General features: G+C 41.3%; 1 protein-coding gene across 2 annotated transcripts in view; it reads right to left on the bottom strand.

Moving 5' to 3' along the window:
- The window catches only part of pax5 (paired box 5), a 54,046-nt gene extending 33,166 nt beyond the window's left edge, over nt 1–20,880 (bottom strand). For both annotated transcript variants that reach the window (XM_042423543.1, XM_042423552.1), the window contains exons 1-4: nt 20,767–20,880; nt 5,202–5,367; nt 1,116–1,313; nt 326–390 (exon numbers count right to left, since the gene is read on the bottom strand). In XM_042423543.1, coding sequence (XP_042279477.1) covers nt 326–390; nt 1,116–1,313; nt 5,202–5,367; nt 20,767–20,812 — 475 coding nt within the window. In that variant the 5' untranslated portion in view covers nt 20,813–20,880. The remainder of the gene's footprint in view (nt 1–325; nt 391–1,115; nt 1,314–5,201; nt 5,368–20,766) is intronic.
- Nucleotides 20,881–21,734: the final 854 nt, after the last annotated feature.

Below are 21,734 nucleotides of genomic sequence, written 5' to 3'. Positions count from 1 at the left end.
CTTTTCTTGTCAGCTCCACACTGTGCTTTTGACATTTAGGACAAAAATTTTATTAACCCCAACCATCACATAAACCTAGTTAAAAATCTAAATGCACTTATTAAAGTGAGAAAAAATTGAAAAAAACTGTGACGATTTTAATTTTGGACTCTCCATCCCGAGACATCTTCATTAAAGCATTCAAGTGATGAACTGAATGGAACACATTTCACATTGTGTCCGTGCAGGTTTTGCTCTTTTCCTCAGAGATTCAGATAAAAACGGTTCTGCTGTAAAAAAATTTGCTTTGACAGTTGGAAGCAGGATTTTTATGGCAGCAACCTACCTAAGTTGTGAGCCGACACTGAGCCCGTTTGGCCGGGCTGCTGCTGAACCTTAGTCCGAATGATCCTGCAAGAGGAGAGAAGAGATATTAGTGTGTGTGAAGTGCTTGTGTGTGTGTGAGAGAGAGAGAAAGAGAAAGAGGATTCTGAGTGACGGAACATGACCATCGTGGGAGCAAAACTGTGTGTGTGTGTGTGTGTGTGTGTGTGTGTGTGAAGTGGCTGAGGCAGGCTGACATGGCAGAGGGGCCTCACACTTCCTGCTTGGCTGCTCATGCAAGCCTCTTTCCTTTCCTTTCTTTTCCTTTCCTCCCCTTTCCTCTCTTCTCTCCTGTCCTCTTCTTCCCTTTCCTTTCCTTCCTTTCCCCTTTCTTTCCTTTCCTTTTGTGTCTTTTTCTTCCCTTACTCTCGCACACCTTCCCTCCCTTTTGTCTGCCTCTTTTGCTCACTCCTTCTCTCTCTTATTTCACTATCCCTCCCTCTCTCTGCCTCTATGCTCAGGGGAAAGGGTTGTCATTGTACCATCGTGTTGAACCACTGAGCTGCAGCCACTTCATACATATGGAGACTGGGGCCTCTTTGCTATTCTCTTTTCCACTCCCAGACACACACACACACACACACACACACACACACACACACACACACACACACACACATACACACACACATAAACACACATAAAACACAGTATTATAGTGCCTTGTGCTCTACCTACACTCAGTACCTGTTGCTATAAGTTGATACTCAAACACACACACACATACACAGATTACACACAGACTGTAGTACCTGTTGATGGAGCTGACACTGGGGACGCTGTCGTTGTCACACACTCTCTCGGCCAGGAGCCTGTCCCGGATCTCCCAGGCAAACATGGTGGGGTTTTGGCGTTTGTAATCGGCAATCTTGTCGACCACTTTGGGTGTAGCAACCTTTGGTTTGGATCCCCCGATTACCCCGGGGCGGATACTGCCCGTTTCATAGTACCTGCCAATCAAAGCATAGAGGAGGCTTGCGTTGGTGATAAGTAGCAACACAGGAAGGTTGTACGGTAATACAAGAAAGAGTGTTGAACAAATGATGTCAAAAGGTTAAATCTCTAAATTCAAACCTGTTTCCTGTTATCAGTCATTTATATTTTATATTGCTTCCAGTCTCACAGGGTGTTAAAATTGGTTAAATGTACTATGTTATCTTGAAATCAAATATCTGAAAATTGAAAGTAAAAATTTTTTTATGCAACAACAGTATGAGAGTGATGATAGCAGCAGTTTAATCAGGTTGAAATTTATACATTCATAACTCCTTACTGTGACCTGATTGCTGATCTGACATCAGTGCTTATTCTGACATTATTTACTGAAACAGATGTTGTGAGAAAAATAATCAAATCTTAAGTAAATACAAACCTGAACAGGTTAAGTTGTCATGCTTTTGAAAAGGAGGGCTGGCATTCTTTTATATTTTTCTCATTGTCAACAAATCCCATGAAAAGATCGAAACCAACAATGTGTTAGTTTGTGTCTTAATACTTTCCTACCCTGTCTGTGGCACTCAGCCTCAAGCACATTTATTTCTACTGAAGATGTACATCTTAAAAATGACTCAAATAGTTTCATCGTTTTAACAAGCGAAGTGATTTCCTAGAACAGGTGTGGGGACTGTTTTCAGTGCGCTCATGACTCATTACTGTTGGGGGATCAACTCAAAATAAACCACAATGGCCATGTTCATTGCAGTGATTATTATGTCACCCAGTGCAATTGTGTGGCTTATTGATGGGTTTTAACAATTTTTGGATGAAAACAGAGCCCAATGGCACAGAAGAAAATGCTGTATCAGGCTTTAGCTACACAGAGAATACTTGTCAGCAGCATAAAGTAATTGTTGGTTTTGGTCTTTTGATGGGAGCTGTAGACAGTAACAAAAATACAGAATATTATCATTCATTTTCCCTTAAAATCATTGACACCTTACTGTTTGATGATTCCTCCATCTTTAAATCTTAAAGCTAAAATACACAACTGCTGAAATCGCATTGTGATTGGAAAGACAACTTTTAGTGGAAGCATCAAAACTCTGAATTCATTGAGTTCTGCTTCATCGCTGAACTCTGTTGTTACACACTGGACTCCAGAGAAACTGGCATATCAAAAAAACACCTTTCTGTTATTTTACTGGCCCTTTAGTTCACCCCTCCTGGTGGCGATTTGGACGATTGTTCCACTCAGTCTCTACTCTTTTGCCTCCTGGCTCTCCAGTGGAGGAATGACCTTCCCACTGCGGTCAGGACTTCTTTCTGGTTTGAATTCAAACCTCCTCAAGAAACACTTCACGTCCCACTGGCCTGTCCCTTGCCCTCCTCCTCCTCCACTTGGAACAAGATGATCCCCCCTGTCTTACGCCTCATTTTTTAAAGGTAAAAAATGAAGGTAACATTAAAAGAGTTATTGGAGGCTGTTAATGCTCCTGCTGTCCATACTGACAAAGTGGAGTAAAGTGATACAAAATCAAATCATACATCATACAAATCATACAAAAAAGACAGAAAATCCACAGTCCTTGTTCTGTGACACATTTATTGTGCCTAATTTGGTGCCAATGCTTGGATAGAGATGGGAAAGAAAGCCTCCGTGTTTTCTGATCTAATCACTTGAATTGATTAAAGAAACTAATAACCCCATTGTAAATGGCTGCCTTGTATTTATCTCTGTTTTTATTGGCCTTTTTAGTTTTTATGTTTATGTTTATGTTTAGCTATGTCACCTCTACAAAAGGGGTCTTCAGCCTCATTGGGACTTACCTGGTTAACATTACTACTAGTTGGTTGATAATGCTGCAGTCATCAGAATTTGCTGTAGATACCAACATCAGCTAAATGACTACAAGTAAAAATAAAATACAAACACCTGCCAAAAAGTATTTCTGTCTGACCAGTAATATGAATGGCTGTCGTTGCCTTTAGCAATTTCACATTGTGACACAGAGGTAAGAAGAGGGTTGGCACTGATACACACACACACACACACACACACACACACACACACACACACACACACACACACACACGAGGATTCAGGCGTTTCGTGTCCACCATGGCTATTTCATGAATGTATTTGCATGCAGAAGGGGCATGGGGGCAGGGGGTGGGAGGACAGCAAATGCGCTACACAGCTTGCAGAAAAGGGGGGATGCTGTGTGTGGATGCAAGCTGTCAGTCAGTCTTAAACCTGCTGCACTCTCTCTCTCTCTGTCTCTCTCTCTCTCTCTCTCTCTCTCTCTCTCTCTCTCTTTCTCTCCACCGCTGTACGGTAGAGTAATCCCTTCCGTGAAGATGTGTGTTTCTGTAAATGTGCGTTTCCTTGTCTTTCTTTTTGTGTGTGTGTGTGTGTGTGTATGTGTGTGTGTGTGTGTGTGTGTGTGTGTGTGTGTGTGTGTGTGTGTGTGTGTGTGTGTGTGTGCACGTGTTGTGCATATGTGGATGTGTTGCACATTTTCACTATTCACAGCTGGAGTATAAACACAGCTAAAGGAAAAACAATCTATTTTCAAATGGAAAACTATTTAAATTATTCACAGCTGAATCATTGGTGAATAAACGAGCGTGGTTATTGATATCCGCACAACGATGAGCCAATACACACACATAAATCTCGCACACACACACACACACACACGTATACACACACACAGGGTGGTAGAGTTGGTGTTTTTGTTCTGCTGGCACCAGAGAGACAGAGAGGAGAGGATAAAACAACCCTCCCTCCCTCCTTCCATCCCTCGATCCCCTCTCTTCCCCCCCCTCATGGTAACGCTTCAGTGAGTTGAACGGCCAGGACAGGGGAGAGAGAGAGATAGAGAGAGAGAAAGAGAAGGAGAGAGAGAGAGAAAGAGAGGCAAGAGAGAACAATGAGCAACACATTTTTTGATATAGCTGAGGGTCGCTGTAGCTAATCCTTCCCCTCCGTCCCCACAAATGGTCTCTCTGTCTCTCTCATTCGTATTTTCTCTTTCCTCTCTCTTCTTCTTTAACACGTCTTCTCCCGTTTGATTGTGTTCCTTATTCTTGTCTTTCTCCCATTCTCCATCTCTCTCTGTCTATTTTTTTTTTTGGTGCAGAAATATGGTGCCACTTTCATTTTGATGCTAATTCCAAAAAGTGATGAATCTTTTCCCTTTTGTCCCCCTTTCTTCTCTGGGGGGCGGAACGAGCAGGGATTTACTCTCGAATTTAGCTTTGAAAAGGCAGAGAGGGAGAGACAGACAGAGAGAGAGAGAGTAAAAAGGGGTGTGAGTAGAGACACAGAAATATTGAGAGGGGTTGGACGAGAAATACAGGATACAGAAGGAGGGAGAGGAAGGTGAAAATGTAAAAAATGTGCGCTCCAGAGAACAGATTGAGAGAAAAAAGGGGACAGCGGAAAAGAAGGCAGACAGTGCTGAAAATGTAGCTGTGCATTCTAAGGGAACTGAAAAATATTCTTAATGAATCAGTGTGACCTTACAGGAACTTCAGTTTGACACATGCTTAATCAACATTGGACCAGCATGTGTGTGTTTTATTTCCCTTGGTGACCAAAAAAAACTTAACCAGAGTGATCCGAAAATTAACCAGATGTACAAAGCAAACTGCATCTGGGTGGACAATTTCATTCTGCAACACAATGCACTTCAACGGTTTCTATTATGCATTAAAGATGATATTGGAGGTAGATAATGGTGTCAAACCAGGAGGCTGATATTTTTATACACCTTAGCCAACTGTCCGTGGCCTCACAGTCCGCTGGACTCTGAAAGGGTTTTACAGGATTTCCACCATATGAGTGTAGGGTTATTTTGTGTGTGTGTGTGTGTGTGTGTGTGTGTGTTTATTACCTGCCCAGTATCTTGCTGACGCATCCATGGCTGACTCGTAGCTGGCGTGAGATGTCACAGGGCCGAACCCCTTGGTGGGCGAGTTCTACAATTCGCTGTCGCACTACGTCCGGGAGGGGCCTGCCGTTTACAAACACACCTCCAAGCTGGTTCACTCCACCATGTCCTATGAGAGACAGTCACACAGTGGGAGATGAATCAAAAGAAGGTCAAGAATGAGTTAGAGGGTGAAATATTAAGGCTTGGTTCAAGCCGTTGAATAAAAATAAAGTAGGATTTAAGAGTCTTATAGGTACAAAGAGCAGAATTAGTTTACAAACAATGAAATTAAACAGAGGCAAAAATGACCACATGCAGGTTGATCAGCAATAACATAAACCAAGGTGAATGAGCTGATTGGCCAATAATTTTAGGAGACTAAAGAAATTGTGACTTCATGTGCTTAAAACAAAAAGTTAAAAAAAACAAAAACATCATGATTTACTCCATCAAGTCTGTCCATTCTTCTAATTACATTTTTGGTAGGACGTGATAGAAAATTGGACTGGAACACTGGATTGTCACAGTGTCATAAATGTTGCACATTTTTGAAACCAGATTTAAAAAGACAGATTGACTGTGAAGTTTTCAGGAGGGAGTTAACATGCAAATAAACCACATTCACACACAAGAGCCACCAGTACACCTGCGAGCGTACTGCTAAACAGATACACTGATGCAACTGGAGCAGCTTGCTAAAGAGCAATAAGGGAAACCTTTGTATCATACATTAACATCACTGCTCATTCATCAGGATCTACCTTTTCCAGTGACAACACTCCAGTAATCTGCTTAAATACTATTAAATTCTCATCCTTATGGATTAATCTTGTCCAGTGAAAAGCAAATGGAGGACAACTGCTCAAACAACACTAAAAATATTAACAGTATGTACAAGAAATCTCTTTTATTTGGCTACTTGCACTGCTTTGCATGTATATGTGATTATCATATATGGAGTTTGGTTAATATATACTACAAATATCTTCAGCAGAGCCACTTTCTGGGATTATATCCCACAGCTGCTGGCCCCTAGCTAGAGTCAATTTACTATCTCAAAGACATCTGCTTTCTCTCCCGCCACTGATTAATCTTGCTCAGCATAATAGAAGTTCGACTAGCCCAAAGTGCAAACTTTGCCCATTTTTACCCCAGGCAGACTAAGCTAAGATTTAAAGTAAATGAAGGGATTTCAATTAATTATTGACCAAGGCCTGGCTCTGGCCCCTTACTCAACGATACCACTAATATTCCCCCAGAGGGATGAAAGTATAAGAGAAGACTGAACGACTGGAGCAGAATAGAACAGAAGAGTAGATAAGATGAACCTTTGCATCAAAGAGTAAGTCATAATTCTGTCCACGGGATTGTTACACACTGTTGAAATCCTTTTCTCTTCTAATGCTGTGACCATAAGACAGAGAAAATCACAGCTATCTGTTGATTCGTTTGACAAACCTCCATCTTTGACAGATTGACAGAAAACTGCTGTAAACTGGAGCAAAACGTGTAACTACACAAGTTGATCTTTAGCAATAAAATCTACATCCATCTATACTAGTTATCCCTCTCCTGGAGAATATCCCAGCATGCAATTGAGAGGCATTATGAGTACATTCTGGACAGGTCAGCAGTCTGTCACAGGACAAACACACATTAGTCAGATGAACACACCTCTGCAAACCCCGGGACCCTCTTGCTTTGAGGTGACAGTGCTAACCACTGTATCAGCCACTAGTGAGATACAGTATGCATGAGTGAGAAAGAAAGAAGGGGCACTATTTGGTCTCTCCCTCTCCCCAACAGTATGTGTATATATACTGTATTTATCACACCAAAGGCAAGGCAGAGCATAAATCAACCAGAATTTCTCCACCACATAATCCACTGGCTTTTGTATTACCATAGTGATTACGTCTTTGGGGGAAACACACACACACACACACACACACACACACACACACACACTAATCCTAGCTGTGGGGGTAATAGATTTTAAACACATTACCCCAGCAGGGATACCCCCTAAAACACAAAGCTGTCCCCTGAACCTGTCCCCCTGTCCTCTTCTCTTTTTTTCATCAGCATAAAATAAAGAAACACACACACAGAGCCTCCTCCAGCCCAAATATAAATAAGTCTGCACATGGAGGATAAATACAGAAATGTGAAGTCTAGAGCGTCTCGTTCTGTGAAATCAAACAAAGCTATTTCTAAAACGGCTGATGTGGATGGTCACTTTCTTCCTCATTTTATTTATTTATTTTTTTAGATAGAAGAAGCCTCATTATGCAGATGCCTGCTGCAGACAGCGCAATTCGAAAAGCAATCACTCTTTACAAAAGACAGCAATATATAGACGGTCATATCCATTTATGCAACTCACATGAGTGCTCGGCCCAACTGAAGTCTAAATGGCACAAAATGTAACAACCAGTATGAACTTTAAAGACAATATAACAACACCAGCTGTGTCAATTCGACATTTATTATCATCAAACATGTTCAATTAAAGGAGCAGTCCACTAAACTGGAGTAAATTCGTCTGATTTCAGATTTGTGTAGGCATGGCTGTGGTGGGACACCTGCACTGAAGAGGCATTCCATTGATTTTACATTTCAAGATCAGTTTAATCATTAGTAGTACTGCTCAGCTTGTGAAAACATGTCGTCTGTGGCTTTGGAGGAGTTTTGTCAAATTTGAAAAAATAACCCTTGTGACAGCTCTTGGAAACTACAAATGTATAACAGATAGCTTGCTTTACAAACTGTAGAGTCTGATAAACATGGACATGACCAGGCTTGGAGTATCTAATTGACGCTATTGAGTTGCATTATGGGAAGAAGCATTTTTGGATCTTGACGCATACTATGGACTAAAACTCAGGACTTCTGCGGCTTCAGTTTTGACTATTCTTGTTTAAATTTATCTCTTGCAAGTGCTCTAACTTTATGGGTGTGCAAAACTAAACCCCTCGACTGCCCCTTTTATCAGAGTCAGCTGAGTATGTTCATACATACAAGGACTTTGATTTAATAAATCCACTGTGGCACTGCCCAGCAGTAAAAACATTCTGGACTGAGGTAAGTCAAACGTTTGTCTGTTGGACAGCAAGATAAAACATCATGAGTGATGCACAAAGAAGAGGATCATTCACTGGATATTGAGAAAACTGTTTCAGCTTGTTCAACTGGATTCGAGATTCTTTAGATTTTGTATCAACAGAACAAGCAGCCACTGCTCTTCAAGAGCTCAGTAGTGGACTTAAAGGCACCTGCGCTGTGGTTAGGTCATTTCTGAATACATTACATGTCGTTCAGATTCTCATTTTTGCAGTTGTCTGTGTTAATGTTATTTGTAAGAGCTGTTTTTGATCTGCTGTTTGAAATAATTGATATCTGCAGGTGTGAAGTATTCGCTATTCCATATGTTATGACAATTTGCTGGCTTGTGTGACCCTGCAGCAGGTTTTTGATGTAACTGAGCTGCTGCAGGGTGGAAATTAAAGTCAAGTCAGCTTTATTCATATAGCCTAAAATCATATTTCATAGATTTGCCTCAAAAGGCTTTATAATCTGTACGGTATGATACACCCTCCATCCTTCAGCCATCAATTCACCAGAACTCCACTCTGAGCCCCGCTGTCTTTTACAAGTAGTTTTGGGGTCTTTTATGCCTTTATTAGAGAGTTAATAGACATGCAACAAAGGTTCCCAGCTGGACTTGAACCAGGGATGTCGGTCAGCACCTTAACCCCTACAGACCACCAGCGTGCACTTGAACTCCTCTTAGGATTTGTTTCATTTGTGTGTCTCTTATCTCTGATTTACAGTAACTGATTAATATGGTTTTACTCAACATCATGACTGTCATACCCCACGAGGTGCAGAGATGCAGGGAGAATACAAACACACATGCACATTTTCAGATATTTCTCAAAGCGAGAAAGAGCGTGCTGACCTACATGAACAAATTCAAGTCCTAAACACATCAACAATCCCTCGCTCTCTGTTAAAGCTTTGTATAGCTGTATAAATGCATTATTCCTCCGTCCTCTGTTTCTTATTATTTCCGGAAACCTCTCGGTGAATAAAAGCACAGTTTTTGCAGGGTCATTTATAGAAGCCTACTGTGCGACGTCCTCCTCACCACAGGTATCTGCAGAGAAGACTCTCTCTCACTCTCTCTGTCGCTCTCTCTCTCTCTCTCTCTCTCTCTCTCTCTCTCTTCCTCTCTCTCAGATAAGAGTAAATGAAATGGTTCCTTTCACCCTTCCTATCTGGGCCAGGGCATGAAATACGCCTTGCTTTGTAAAGAGATGGAGAGGAATGACTTGTGACCTACAAAAACCTCCAGATAAGTATTTATTCACTTATCTGTGTATTTACTGTTGGCATTAGATGTTCAGGCTCTCACCATTCTTGGGGTAGGCTATGGGGATTATGTGTTTGAAATTTATTTCCCAAGCCTATAAATACTGATAGGGACAAAAGCAAAAACTTACACATTCTATAAAGGCATTTGTTTATCAGCCACTGTAGTATAATTCTCTGAATAAGTGATATAAGTTCTCATTTTAAAGGCTATGTGACATGTTTTTACACAGCTATCGTAGGAGGCAGATGCAAGAAATGGTTCTGCCCTAAAGTAAGTTGCAGTTTTTATCATTATAACAGAAAGAAATGCTCAAAAATACCCAGAAATGGTCTTGCATTTTAGCAGGAATATACACCTAAAAAAAAAAAAAAATTGGACATGCTTCACCTCACAGAAGAATTTAGGACTGATGTTTCCTCATATCTGTGTGAGTTTGATGACAGAGGTCCAGTAATTCATCACCGCTGACCAAACAAATTAACAACTTGCTCCCAGAAATTCAATCAGCATCTGTGGCTGGGGAGGTTTTGTTGCAGATACAAAGATTTTTTTTTTTGCCAAATTAGAGCATCTCAGCTTTTTTCTATAAAAGCTGAACCTACAAGTCTCTGGAGGAGAAACTGTTGGCAGAGGCAGCAGTTTCATTTTCATCGTGGAGAAACAGAATCAAGAGAGGGACAGAGACAACCAGGGGACCAGGGGTCATTATGCATCCCAGTTGTATTTTATTTATTTACCCTTTATAGGAGCTGACTTAAGAGCCCAGCACCTCCTTAAATGTTTGATTGATTCACTGTTTCCGGGAGGAAAAAATACAGAGATAAAGCAGAATATATTCGAGTTCCCCCATCCAGAAAATAAGGTCCATTAGGCTCTCTGTCTCTCTCTCTTCCCGCTACTTTCCTCTGTCTCTCCCTCTCTCCCCCTCTCCTTCTCTCTCTCTCTCTCTCTCTCTCTCTCTCTCTCTCTCTCTCTCTCTCTCATCTCTTATCTCTCATCTGCCTCGTCACGGCCTGACGACTCAAAAATAAAGCAAAAGAGAAAGCGCAACAAAACGCCACCGGTTCTCTCTCTCTCTTTCTCTTGAAGAAAAAAAAAACGGAACTAGAAATTACTTTTGGCTGAAAACCTGTTTGGAAAGTTGCCGGTGAGAATACAGATGAAGCGCATTTCCTTGAACAAACAGTGGATAGATCTGTGAGATGTGCCAGGCAGGCGTTTTGGACGTATAGTGTTATTCTGGGTTTTTTTTCATCAACTGTGGAATAATTAATGTTTTGTCAGGAAAGTGCGACTCAGGGAAGCTTGTTAATGAACGTTTGGGATAAAAGAAGTCGGTTTTCTAAAGATTCTTATAGGAAAAGGTGCAATTTGATTAAAAGAAGACTTAGAAAACGGCGTGATAAATAAATAAATGATAAGCATTCGATAGCCTATTATTCCTATTTCTATACTATTGTATTATTACGACAGTTTGATTCGATTTGTCTGATTAAAATGTATTTTATTCATGTAAAAAAAAAACATGTTTGTTTAACTCTCCCCACAATTTATGTCAGATTTTTTTTCCTTTGGTCTAACTCATGACTCGATCTCTAAGGTAGGCCACAGCCTTACATACTTAATATTCAGCATGCCACCATTACCATTACAATACGTGATTATGAAATTCAGCTCATTATCATCACAATTACCTGGTATAGGTTTTTCTTTTTAAACGTCACTGCTATATATTGTTCCTCATGGTCCAAAAATACACTCCAAAGTTAGCAGGTGTCCTACGAATATTTCTGGGTTTTTTTTAGAAGACATATAACTAATATAACTGAGAAAATGCAGCAGTGATTTTGTAGGTGAAGACAATCAGATCGTCTTTTGCGGTGGACACAGACTTATTTCACCAACCAAATAAAATACAGCTTTTTAGGGGAGCACACACACACACAAAGTGCATATGTTCTGACTTTGAAACACTTTGCTTTATAAAAGCAAAACATAACAAAACAAAAAATATATCAAACTGGACAAGATAATATTAAACTTTTGTTGATATTATAACTCCCCACCCAAAGGCTGCATATATTCCGTGACTTGTGAACTCTGCTGTTTTATGAAAGTGTAACACACACACACCCTCGCACAGCAGCATTTCCACGCGTCACAGTCGATTCCTCCCAACCTCTCTGTCTCTACCTTTGACATTTTTTAGGTGTAATCGTTTTAAAGCGTCTCCCGGCTTTGACATATATAACTTTAGCTGCGCTGTTACCGTCAGCACCGCGGATCATTGGCTTTGGTGAAACTGCAGGGAGAGGAAACGTGATTCGTTCTAGCTTTTGGATGTGTGTGTGTGTGTGTGTGTGTGTGTGTGTGTGTGTGTGTGTGTGTGTGTGTGTGTGTGTGCGCAGTTTTTTTTAATCCTGCAGGATAACGCACCGTGGGAACCTCTGTCAGTCACATAACACGGGTCCTCTCCGGGATTAAACTGCAATAAAATATAGAATGCATAATCTATTACACGGTCAAAAAAAGCCTGAAGCACGATTTATTAGGCTTTTAAGTGCAAAAACTAACAGGAAGAGGTTGCAAATGGACTCGTTTTAAAATGTATGTACATATATAATATAAAACATGAATTAAGCTTGTTTACAATACATGTTCACTTCTTTCATTATTTCATATTATTTGGGCTCCATTACGGCCAAACTTTAGTGTTGGCTAACTACAAATACTCCATCAATTTGATGATTATTAATGATGTTAAATGTGAGAATGTATTCAGCTGATAGGACCTATTGTCTAATTGTAGGCTTTTCTTTAAAGCTCAGATTTGTCTTTTTTTAAAACTTGAAAAATTGTGAAAATAGGAGTCCTGTTTTATTATTATTATTACTGATAATAACACACATGCCATTCCACTTGTATACAATAAATTCCATGTGAGGGGGGGGGGGGGGGGGGGGCTACTAACTGGGGAGGGAAAGTGGACAGAGAAAAACCAAGCAGGGCCCGCCAATGCCACGACTGAGTGACCAAGTTGTGTCCCCATATTTAGAGCATATAGCTACGTCCCCGAGCGCCTGCTGAGGTGTCCTTGAGCAAGTCACTGAGACACTGGTGCATGCTGTGAGGATGAACCTGTGTGTGCTCTGACCTGCTGGGCAAGTGAAAGGAGAATTTCCTTGCGGGGGATCAACAGAGTCTCGCCTTGTTATTATTGGAAGACCTGAGCAGAACTGCGCTCGCACCTGTGTGCGTAAAGTGCATAGTGTGTGTGTGTGTGTGTGTGTGTGTGTGTGTGTGTGTGTGTGTGTGTGTGTGTCTGTCTGTCTTCTGTCTGTCTGTCTAACCTGGTTACGTGCAGAAACACTGTGGATCAAGTTCAGCTTTTAGTCATGCTTTGTTACCCCGATGGGTCTCTCTCTCTTTCTCTCTCTCTCTCTCTCTCTCTCTCTCTCTCTCTCTCTCTCTCTCATTCTCTCTCTCTCTCTCTCTGACCCCTGCACCTCCTCTTTCCTTCAGAAGGGGGGGTAGAGGGTGGGGGGGCAGCAAACCGACTCACACAAGGCATCACCATATACAACAAAATGCAGGCTTGCATTGCTATATTGCAGCTTATGTGTTATAGATACAATGTCACGTTTCACAAAACCACTCCAGCTCCTCGTGCCACGAATAATTTGGTCAATTTACACCTGTTTGATGTGCTCATTTATGAAACACTGCAAGAAACAAGACACACAAAAAAGATCATGAGGTAAATTTGCTAAATGCATAAATGAGGAAAGGAAATACTAAAAACAACCACACAATTTAGGCCTAAAGTTCTGCATGTATCCAGATTTCAAACACTGCAAAAAGAAGTCATTAAGTGGAAAAATATGTGGCCAAAATAAGAAAGAATTCACTTGCACAACAAATTTCCTTTCCAAAGTTCTCCCACTGTGTTAAAACAAATAACAGCATCTTAAATTAAGGCAGATCAATTCAATATTAAAACGTTATTTAATTTGCAAAAATTTTTGGTGTCATTTCAATGGGGAGAAAATAAAAATGAAAACAGAGTTAATGGTTGTTTTTTTGCAGTGTGTGGTGCAGCTGGACATGCTACTACTCCGCTGTTGATGGTGCATGCACACAGAGTTGTTGGTCTGGGGGGGGTTAGAGGGGGTTGCTTCAGTTAGGGGACAGATGGAGGAAATGTATAAACGTATAAACTTACTGTGCATAGCCGCAAACGGGTCGTGCTTACAGTGAATCTCCATGGTTTAGGTGGGGCTGGAGGGCCCCGATATGAGGGGTCTTAAAAATGCCACCGGACGCCCCGCTTAAGTCGACCACTATGCTGACAGACCGTGACCTCCAATAAATGGAGAAGGGTAGCAGGTCCCTTCAAAGAGATGAACTTTTTTTGCTTAATTAATTTTTAAAAAATGAAACTTTAATTGATTGACAGGGCGACACAAGCTGTGCGTTGACTCGAGCGAATGAAAAGATGTTTGAAAAAAATAAGTGATAGGTTTGCAGGTGGACGTGAAGAAAGAAATGGCGTCAAAAATAGAAATCAGAGACGGACTCCCTCCTCATAGGGACGGGACACCAGCGCGGTTCTGTTCTGGCGTCTCCAAAACCAGAGGAGGGAAACAACAGCAGTGGTGCTCATTCCTTCAGCTGCTCGTCTACACCGAGTCGCCTCAGTCCAAGAACGCAAAAATGTAAAACTTTTTTAAATTTTCTTTTTTGCAAAACAAAAAAATATAAAAAGCAAACAGTATCCGAGTCCTCCTCCCCTGCCTTTCTCTCCTTGTCGCTCCGCTGGCCGTGACCTCTGAACTGCGACTAAAACCGATGGAGGCTAAACTTTCTCCTCTCAGTCTGTTAAAAAAAAAAGATTTAAAAAATAATAATAAAAAACAGTTTAAGGAACAAAATATTCGTTACAGATCCACAGTTGGGTAATTTGTGTTTCTTCCAAGTTAGTGGTTGCACATTCTTCTTGTCAAAAATCGCCCTCGACAGTTGCTTTCACATTAACACTTAATCTCCCATCAATAAAGCGAGTGAGAGCGAAGGAGTGCTCACATCTTGAAGTCTCATATCCACGGTGCCAAAAAACAAAAAGACAAAAAAAAAAGAAACACACACACCAAAAAAATGCAGTGTAGTAAAATAAAGAAAAGCAGCACTCTCTGGTGGGAGTAAAAGCTACTCAGGCTGACTTGTGTGTTGTTATCCTGTTTGTATGAACCAAATGCAGCTCTTGGTCACTCTCACTTTCTCTTCTTTCCCCCTTCTGCGCACACGGAGCTTCAGGACTCTCGGTTTATGTGTGAGTTTGGGGACGCATTTCTTCGCGTTGGAAAAGTCCTGTCCAAAATTGGAGGAGAAGAAGAAGAAGAAAAAAACAAAAAAAAGAGGAGGGGGTCGTTTTCTCCGCGCTCACGCCAGGAAACGCCAAAAGACAGTGATGTAAATATGTGCACAAACAGGCTTCTTTAACTGCACAGTGAAAAGCTGCCTGCGCCCAGCTTCCACGGTGGCGCACGCCGCGTTTCAGGACCTGCTCTCGTGCGGACAGCGCCCGCGCTCCCAACCCCCTGGAACCCTAACCTACGCGCGCCGGCCAGCTGCCCGTCACTCACAGCGAAGCCGGCCAATAGCGGCGCGAGCGCTGCCTCGACGTCACCGCCGACCCTGGATAGGATCGAGCGGGCGGGGGGTGCTCGCCGATTGGCTGATGCGAATCCCGTGGGCCAATGACGTCCCGCATGTATTGTCCGTCGACCAATGGGGAGGCTCGGTGAAGCGACGCAGGGCTCAGGGAGCAGATGATCATATGTTTAATTTCAATTAACGAAGTAAAAAACCTAATGCCTTTATACCCATTTGCGCTCAATTTATTCATGTCAATATTAAATGGCTAATTAATTGAGTATTACTAAAAAATGAGGCTTAGTTGCAGCAAGGCTTTATAAATTAGGGAGTGCTCAGGAAGTCAAACACTAATTGTCCATATTTCTGTATTGTAGGTATATATTTAGAAAAAAAAAAGAAAAAAGTGTATATGATCAGAAAAAAGTCCACAGCATGTACGTGAAACACATTTAAGACAATATTTCCCTCAGAAACCTTAACTGTGTGTTTCTACTACAGGCCAACAGGAGTGAGAGCTGTCAAGTGCTATGAAAACAATTGCCCCCCTGCATAATTCCTCTCCTTCAACACAAATGTTATAAATCTTTAGCTTGGGGAGAGTCGAGCGAAAGCATATGAAACATGCATTCTTACTCATTACCTAACTGATTGCGGATCCAAACGGATGTTGTTGTTTTTTTTTTTTTTTTAATGAAATGCAATTGGCGAGCTCCGCATTTACACTCCAAACTGAGAGAGAGAGGGGGGATTCAATACATGTGCGTCCCACCTGATTTGAGAGGGCATATCTAAGCCTCGCCCCTGTAATATTAACCACACAAATAGCCTAAAGCATGAGCCAAATGAAAAAAAAGTGTTATTTCCCTTCTTCCTGTTTCTAGACATTTAATCATTTCAGTTCCTCGGTGTTATACTGCGCGCGTGACCCTTAGATTAGACATATTTATAGCTCCAGGACAGAAACAAGCATGTGACCCTTCCCTATATCATTAAAGATACTGCTTGGGCCCTATATGATTATTTAGAGAGCTAATGTTTACAGTTGAATGTTCAACAATAACAGCATTTTTCCATATAGTTTACAGTTTTCTTCCCCCTCAAAAGACTTACAAGCTTGATGTACCTCAAGGCGATGCATCAGATCCTGAAAAGGTCAATATATGATATTATTGAGTTTATTTCATTTCTTTGGTTTATCTTTCTTTCATGATGTGCACTTCTATCCCCCCAGAAACATCCTTAAATCCAAATACAGCACAACTTCAGGTTGTCCTCATTAAAACTGTTTTTTTTCTATTTGAAATAATGTCAGAAAACTGAAATCTTTCGCTTTTCTTTGGGGTTTTTTTTTTTTGCTCTCTGCCGGTGACTTCTTTGGTGTGGATGTTTACAACATGAACCACGAGGGGGCGTTCAACCTTGGGCTATATGCCAGCATGTACATACACGCGCGCGCACACACGCATACACACGCGCACATAAAATACATACTGGAACTTTACCATCAACATACTTGAACTTATAAGCTTCCAAGCAGTCCAATAGGGCCCTAAACTGATCCATTATGTAAGTTAATGGGCCTGTATGGAAGCATATTAATACACAACATACAGGTTCATTGAAATAATACCACTCAGTCTGTCTAACCCACATATTTAACACTAAATATGGTTTCATGAATCCGCATTGATTTCATGTTACTGCTCTTTAATCCACTGACAGGAAAGTACAGCCCGAAACATTCACACTAATCCTCATTCATATTTCACATCTCTTTCTTCAGTATCCATGAATTATAAGGTCTCATACAAATCTGACAGGCAGCAAAGCAGATTGATTTTGTTTTCTAATTCCAAAAAAAAAAGAAAAGAAAAGGGGGAGGGGGGTGACTGAAACTGATATTTAGACTCGGATCATGCACATAGACAGAGACACAGACCTGCATGCGTTTAGGCCACATATGAACGAAAGTAGCAAAAGCAGCTACAGACAATGACTGACATGAGAGATACTACAAAAAAAAAAAAAAAAAAAAAAGATTTCAAATGGCTAAGTGAGAAATCTATTGACTATATTGTATTTTAAAGTACATTTTAAAAATCATATATTTCCAATTTCTGTTTTTTTCCTATATTTATTTCCTTTTCCATAATAATTAAATATATATTTTTGCATTATTAGAGCGGGGTATGTGGCTCTTGGGGTCTCCAAAGAGGGACTTTAAAGCAAAAAAATAATAATAACAATACAATATCCTTTTGTGTGTTATCTTTCTCGTTTTCATTGTATTCGTTCTCCTTCTGCAGCCAGAGTCTGTTTTTGTAATTTGAGATATAGACACAAGCGGTTTCTCCCCCACATAAGTAAGTTGCAGCCGCAGCCCTTGTCTCTCCGATTTGCAAATTAAATACATAAGCAATTAAAAAATCCAAACACAATCAATCATGTATACAAATTGTTGTTGCTTTAGGGTTGGAAATTTGGAGAAAAAACTTCCATCAGGGTAGGACGACTTTAATCCGGGGGTCCAAATACATTACCATATTTCATTACCTCTCCAGTGTTGGAAATGGGAGGATGGGTGGAAGAGGAGGAGGGGGAGGAGGAGGAGGAGGAAGAAGAGGGTGTGTATACTTTTTTAAACATTAGTAAGAATGTGGTTGAGTTGTGATAATCATTTGGAGGCAAATTGGAGGCAATGTTGTTGTTTAAGTGCTCCCTCTTTCTCTCCCCTTCCCTCCATCCACCATGAAAGCTTCGGCTGTTTTGCTTTTTGCGCCCGAGCCTCGAAACGAAAAAGCAATGAAAAATTAATAGCGCATGTTAACTCCACCAGCTCGTTTATTACACGCCCGCTGACTGTAAACATAATGAGAAAGCTCCCGTATCTCTTCTTAAGTTTTCATTTGCTTATAAAATATAAAAGTCATAACCAATAAATAAAATATATGGACTGGAGAGTGAACAGTCTTGGACCTCCGTGGTGGAACTCGACTGTGTACCGATCAGGTTAAATCACACTGATGCTTCCCTTAGTCACAGGCCTTAATCAAATGGACCTATTTGTAATCATTTGGCTCGCAGATAATGCAAATAAAGACCAGTCTGTCATCTGCCAGGTGGGATACAAGGCCCTGACCGTAACATCAGGCCCTTTCCTGTGGTTTGAAGGGGCACTTGAGGTCAAAACGAAAGTAGGCTATGCCATGTGAGGTCATCTCTCTCTTTCTTTCTCCCCCTCCCCTCTTCCTCTCCTCCTCTCTCTCTCTCTCCCATATCGTAGATCTTGGTTTCTGTTGTGCATCGATGCAACATCAGAAAACCTAATTTGGCGCATACGTTGCGCGTTTGGTGAAGCTTTTGGCATCGACTTCAACGCGGAGAATCGAATATTGTTAATTAAAATATAATATACACACAAAAAAGCCTGAACAGTCAGAAAGGCACAGTTTGGGATCCATATACCGTTTGGTCTTTATGCTGCAGGGACGCAGACACAAAAAAGGTCTGGTTGAGGTTTACAGAGAGTGTATGTGGACCAAAGCTAGTATCTAAATGGTGTCTCTGAGTGAAGACTTGGTTTTAACTTGGCGACAGGCAGTTTTTAACATGTTGAGATTTTATTGTTTTAGAGGGGAAATGGCGCATTTTTTGGGTAAATATATTAAAAGTCACAGGGAGATAAAATTTTCTATAATAAGAATAGAACAGCGTCTAATTTTCTCATTTGTAAAGTAGTAATTTCACGTCAGTCACTGTCCCATACTTGAATTGGCGGCCTTGCTTATTGGAAAGAACCGGCCTTGCACACTTTTACGCACGGCCAACCTGCAGGGCGGGAAGAGAGAGGGGGGGGGGGGGGGGGGGTCTCATTGGATCCACGTTGATTCTCAGAGACTCTCCTTTGTACCCCAAGCACGTATTTTAAAGTGAGAGGAAATGGAGAGGCTGTAGGTATAGGCCCCGGGCCCTAAAGACTTTACACATCAACAGGGGAGGGCCTCCTTTAAACTCTGATTTCCTCAGTGGTTAAAAGGTTATTATCCAATTGCTACAAATCCTATTGCTTTCACCGTTTATCAGGGGGTAAGGCCCACTCCACAAAAGACTTAAAAGGAGGCATTATTTGTCTTACAGACCATAGGCATTATTTGATGACAAATGTCCATAGAAAGTCGGGCACAGGCTAATTTATTTCCACTTTGGGACAACGTTTCTGAATCGGGGCACACTTGCTTTACACAATATTGTGAAAATGAATATTTTGAAACATCACCAAAATACTTTTAGAACTGTGTTAAACATCTATTATGCATATTCTTATTAACAAGCAACCAGAGGCACAACTAAAGCAGATTTATTTTTGCTTTCCTGGAGAAAAGGCTTTCTACCAAGCACATTACCCTTTCAGATAGAAGCTGATGACCTGCCCATCGTTTCTTAACGACAAACGACGTTTTATCAATGCAGACGCAGCGGGCAGCAATATGAAATGATGTGATATCCATTGGGTGCCATAACAAGGTCGATGGCCTGATCCATTGCTGTACCAGACCCCGCTGTTTTATGAATAGGCCTATAGGAGATGAACCTGTTGAATAAAGTAATGGAGACACGCAGGAACGAGTCGAGCTCAGACTCATTGAATCATTGGGGAAGTTATTTTTGGTGCAAACCGGCGTGCAACTTCAACTTCTGTTTCAGAGAAACAAAGAGCTTCTAGTGGTTTATCACAGCATCTCCTCATAACACAAATTTTAAAATTTTTTGATTGAACATAATGATTGAATTGCATTTAACAAAAAGGTGAACAAATGTGTGATATTGTGTGTACGTGCCGGCGCCATACAAACACACGCACACACGCACACAACCACCACCACAGTTGCACAAATCCACTGTATTTTTTTTATTTATTAAAAGCACCAATCAAGGTAACAAGGTACCCCACTCAGGTAATGCTGAACACGTGGAGCTGACCTGGTTGACGCACAACGTGGTGTTCCGAACTTAACCCAACAAGCAGACCCACAACCAAAAATAACAATAAAAAAAGATGAACAAATCCACTGCTGCCATCAAAATCCTATTTAAAACAACACAATATTAATTCTTAAAAGTCTCCAGCAACAATCGTTTTTCTTGGGCTCTTTCTTTAACACAGCAACAAGTTTCCACTAACAGAGGACTAAGTGATCATCCTGACTCCAAAAGTTTCATCACTGGCCAACAAAAGTCACAAACTCGAGAAAAAAACATTTTGGCTTGTTTAATGTTACAGCTTTAGTCATGAAGGACTATTTCACAAAACGTTGTAAAAGTCCAAATATTTCGGAACACCACACAAAAGTAAATAACTTTTCACAACACATTTCAAAGTTTCTCATTAGCATAACAGTCAACAAACAAAACAACAACACCAAAGCGTGTTCACCTGTTAAAAAGATCAATTAACGTCGTCATAAAAGTGAAATTAAGGCAGTACGACCCTACCTGCTCTCCCCAGCCGCAGTGCAGGACTCTTGGGGCCCTGGTCCATGTTACCCGGTTAGAACAGGGGGAGGCGATGGAGGGAGAAAAAAGAAAAAGAACAAAAACTTTTTCCTATGTCCCCCTCTTCCTCTCTCTCTCTCTCTCTCTCTCTCTCTCTCTCTCTCTCTCTCTCTCTCTCTCTCTCTCTCTCTCTCTCTCTCTATCCCTCACTCCTTGGCACTGTTTTCTTCTCTCCCTCTCTCTCTCTCTCTCTTTTTTTCCTTTTCGTCCTACAGTACTTTTGGGGCGAGTTGTAGGTTGAAATAATTCGACCCTTCCGCTCCCTATTGCACTCCCTGCAAGTGCTCAGTCAGCTGCAACTAAACGCTTTAGGTGGAAAAAAGGCTTCGGGGGAAGCGTGAAATGATCACGCCGAGTAAAAGAGCCGCTCTCTCAATGTGCGCTCATGTCCTGTCCTTTTCCTGCACGGGCTGCACACACAAATGCAATAAGCGTACGCGCTCACGTACACGCATTAAACACGCGCATACACGTACACACAACATACAACCTCCACCCTTCCCTGCAGGACCGCGCCCCCCTCGCTCGCATCTGTTACCAAGTTCCACTTTACTAAACTTTCCCGCCCCCGCCCCACTCTCCCTCTCTGTTTCTCTAACTCTGCCCTTCTTTTATGCTAGATTCATTTCCTCTGGCACGCACCCCGGCTGCTTTGTACGTAGTATTAAATTATATGCGTAATGGTTTTCATTAACTCATAAACCAGAGAAAGTTGTGGGTTTTTTTACGTGAATTTATGTTCAGTGTCCCTTTCAGCATCTTCCAAAAGGGCGTCTTTGTGAGTTTCTCCAAACTTCTCTTCTCCTCTGCCAGTATACACCTGTTACGCACGGTGCACTTTTTTTTTACGCATTACGCACGGACTGAAAGACTGTGGAGGACCCGCACACACACACACACACACACAC

Source organism: Thunnus maccoyii, chromosome 2, assembly GCF_910596095.1.
Source record: "Thunnus maccoyii chromosome 2, fThuMac1.1, whole genome shotgun sequence".
Lineage (NCBI taxonomy): Eukaryota > Metazoa > Chordata > Actinopteri > Scombriformes > Scombridae > Thunnus > Thunnus maccoyii.
This window is presented reverse-complemented; position numbering and strand designations above follow the sequence as displayed.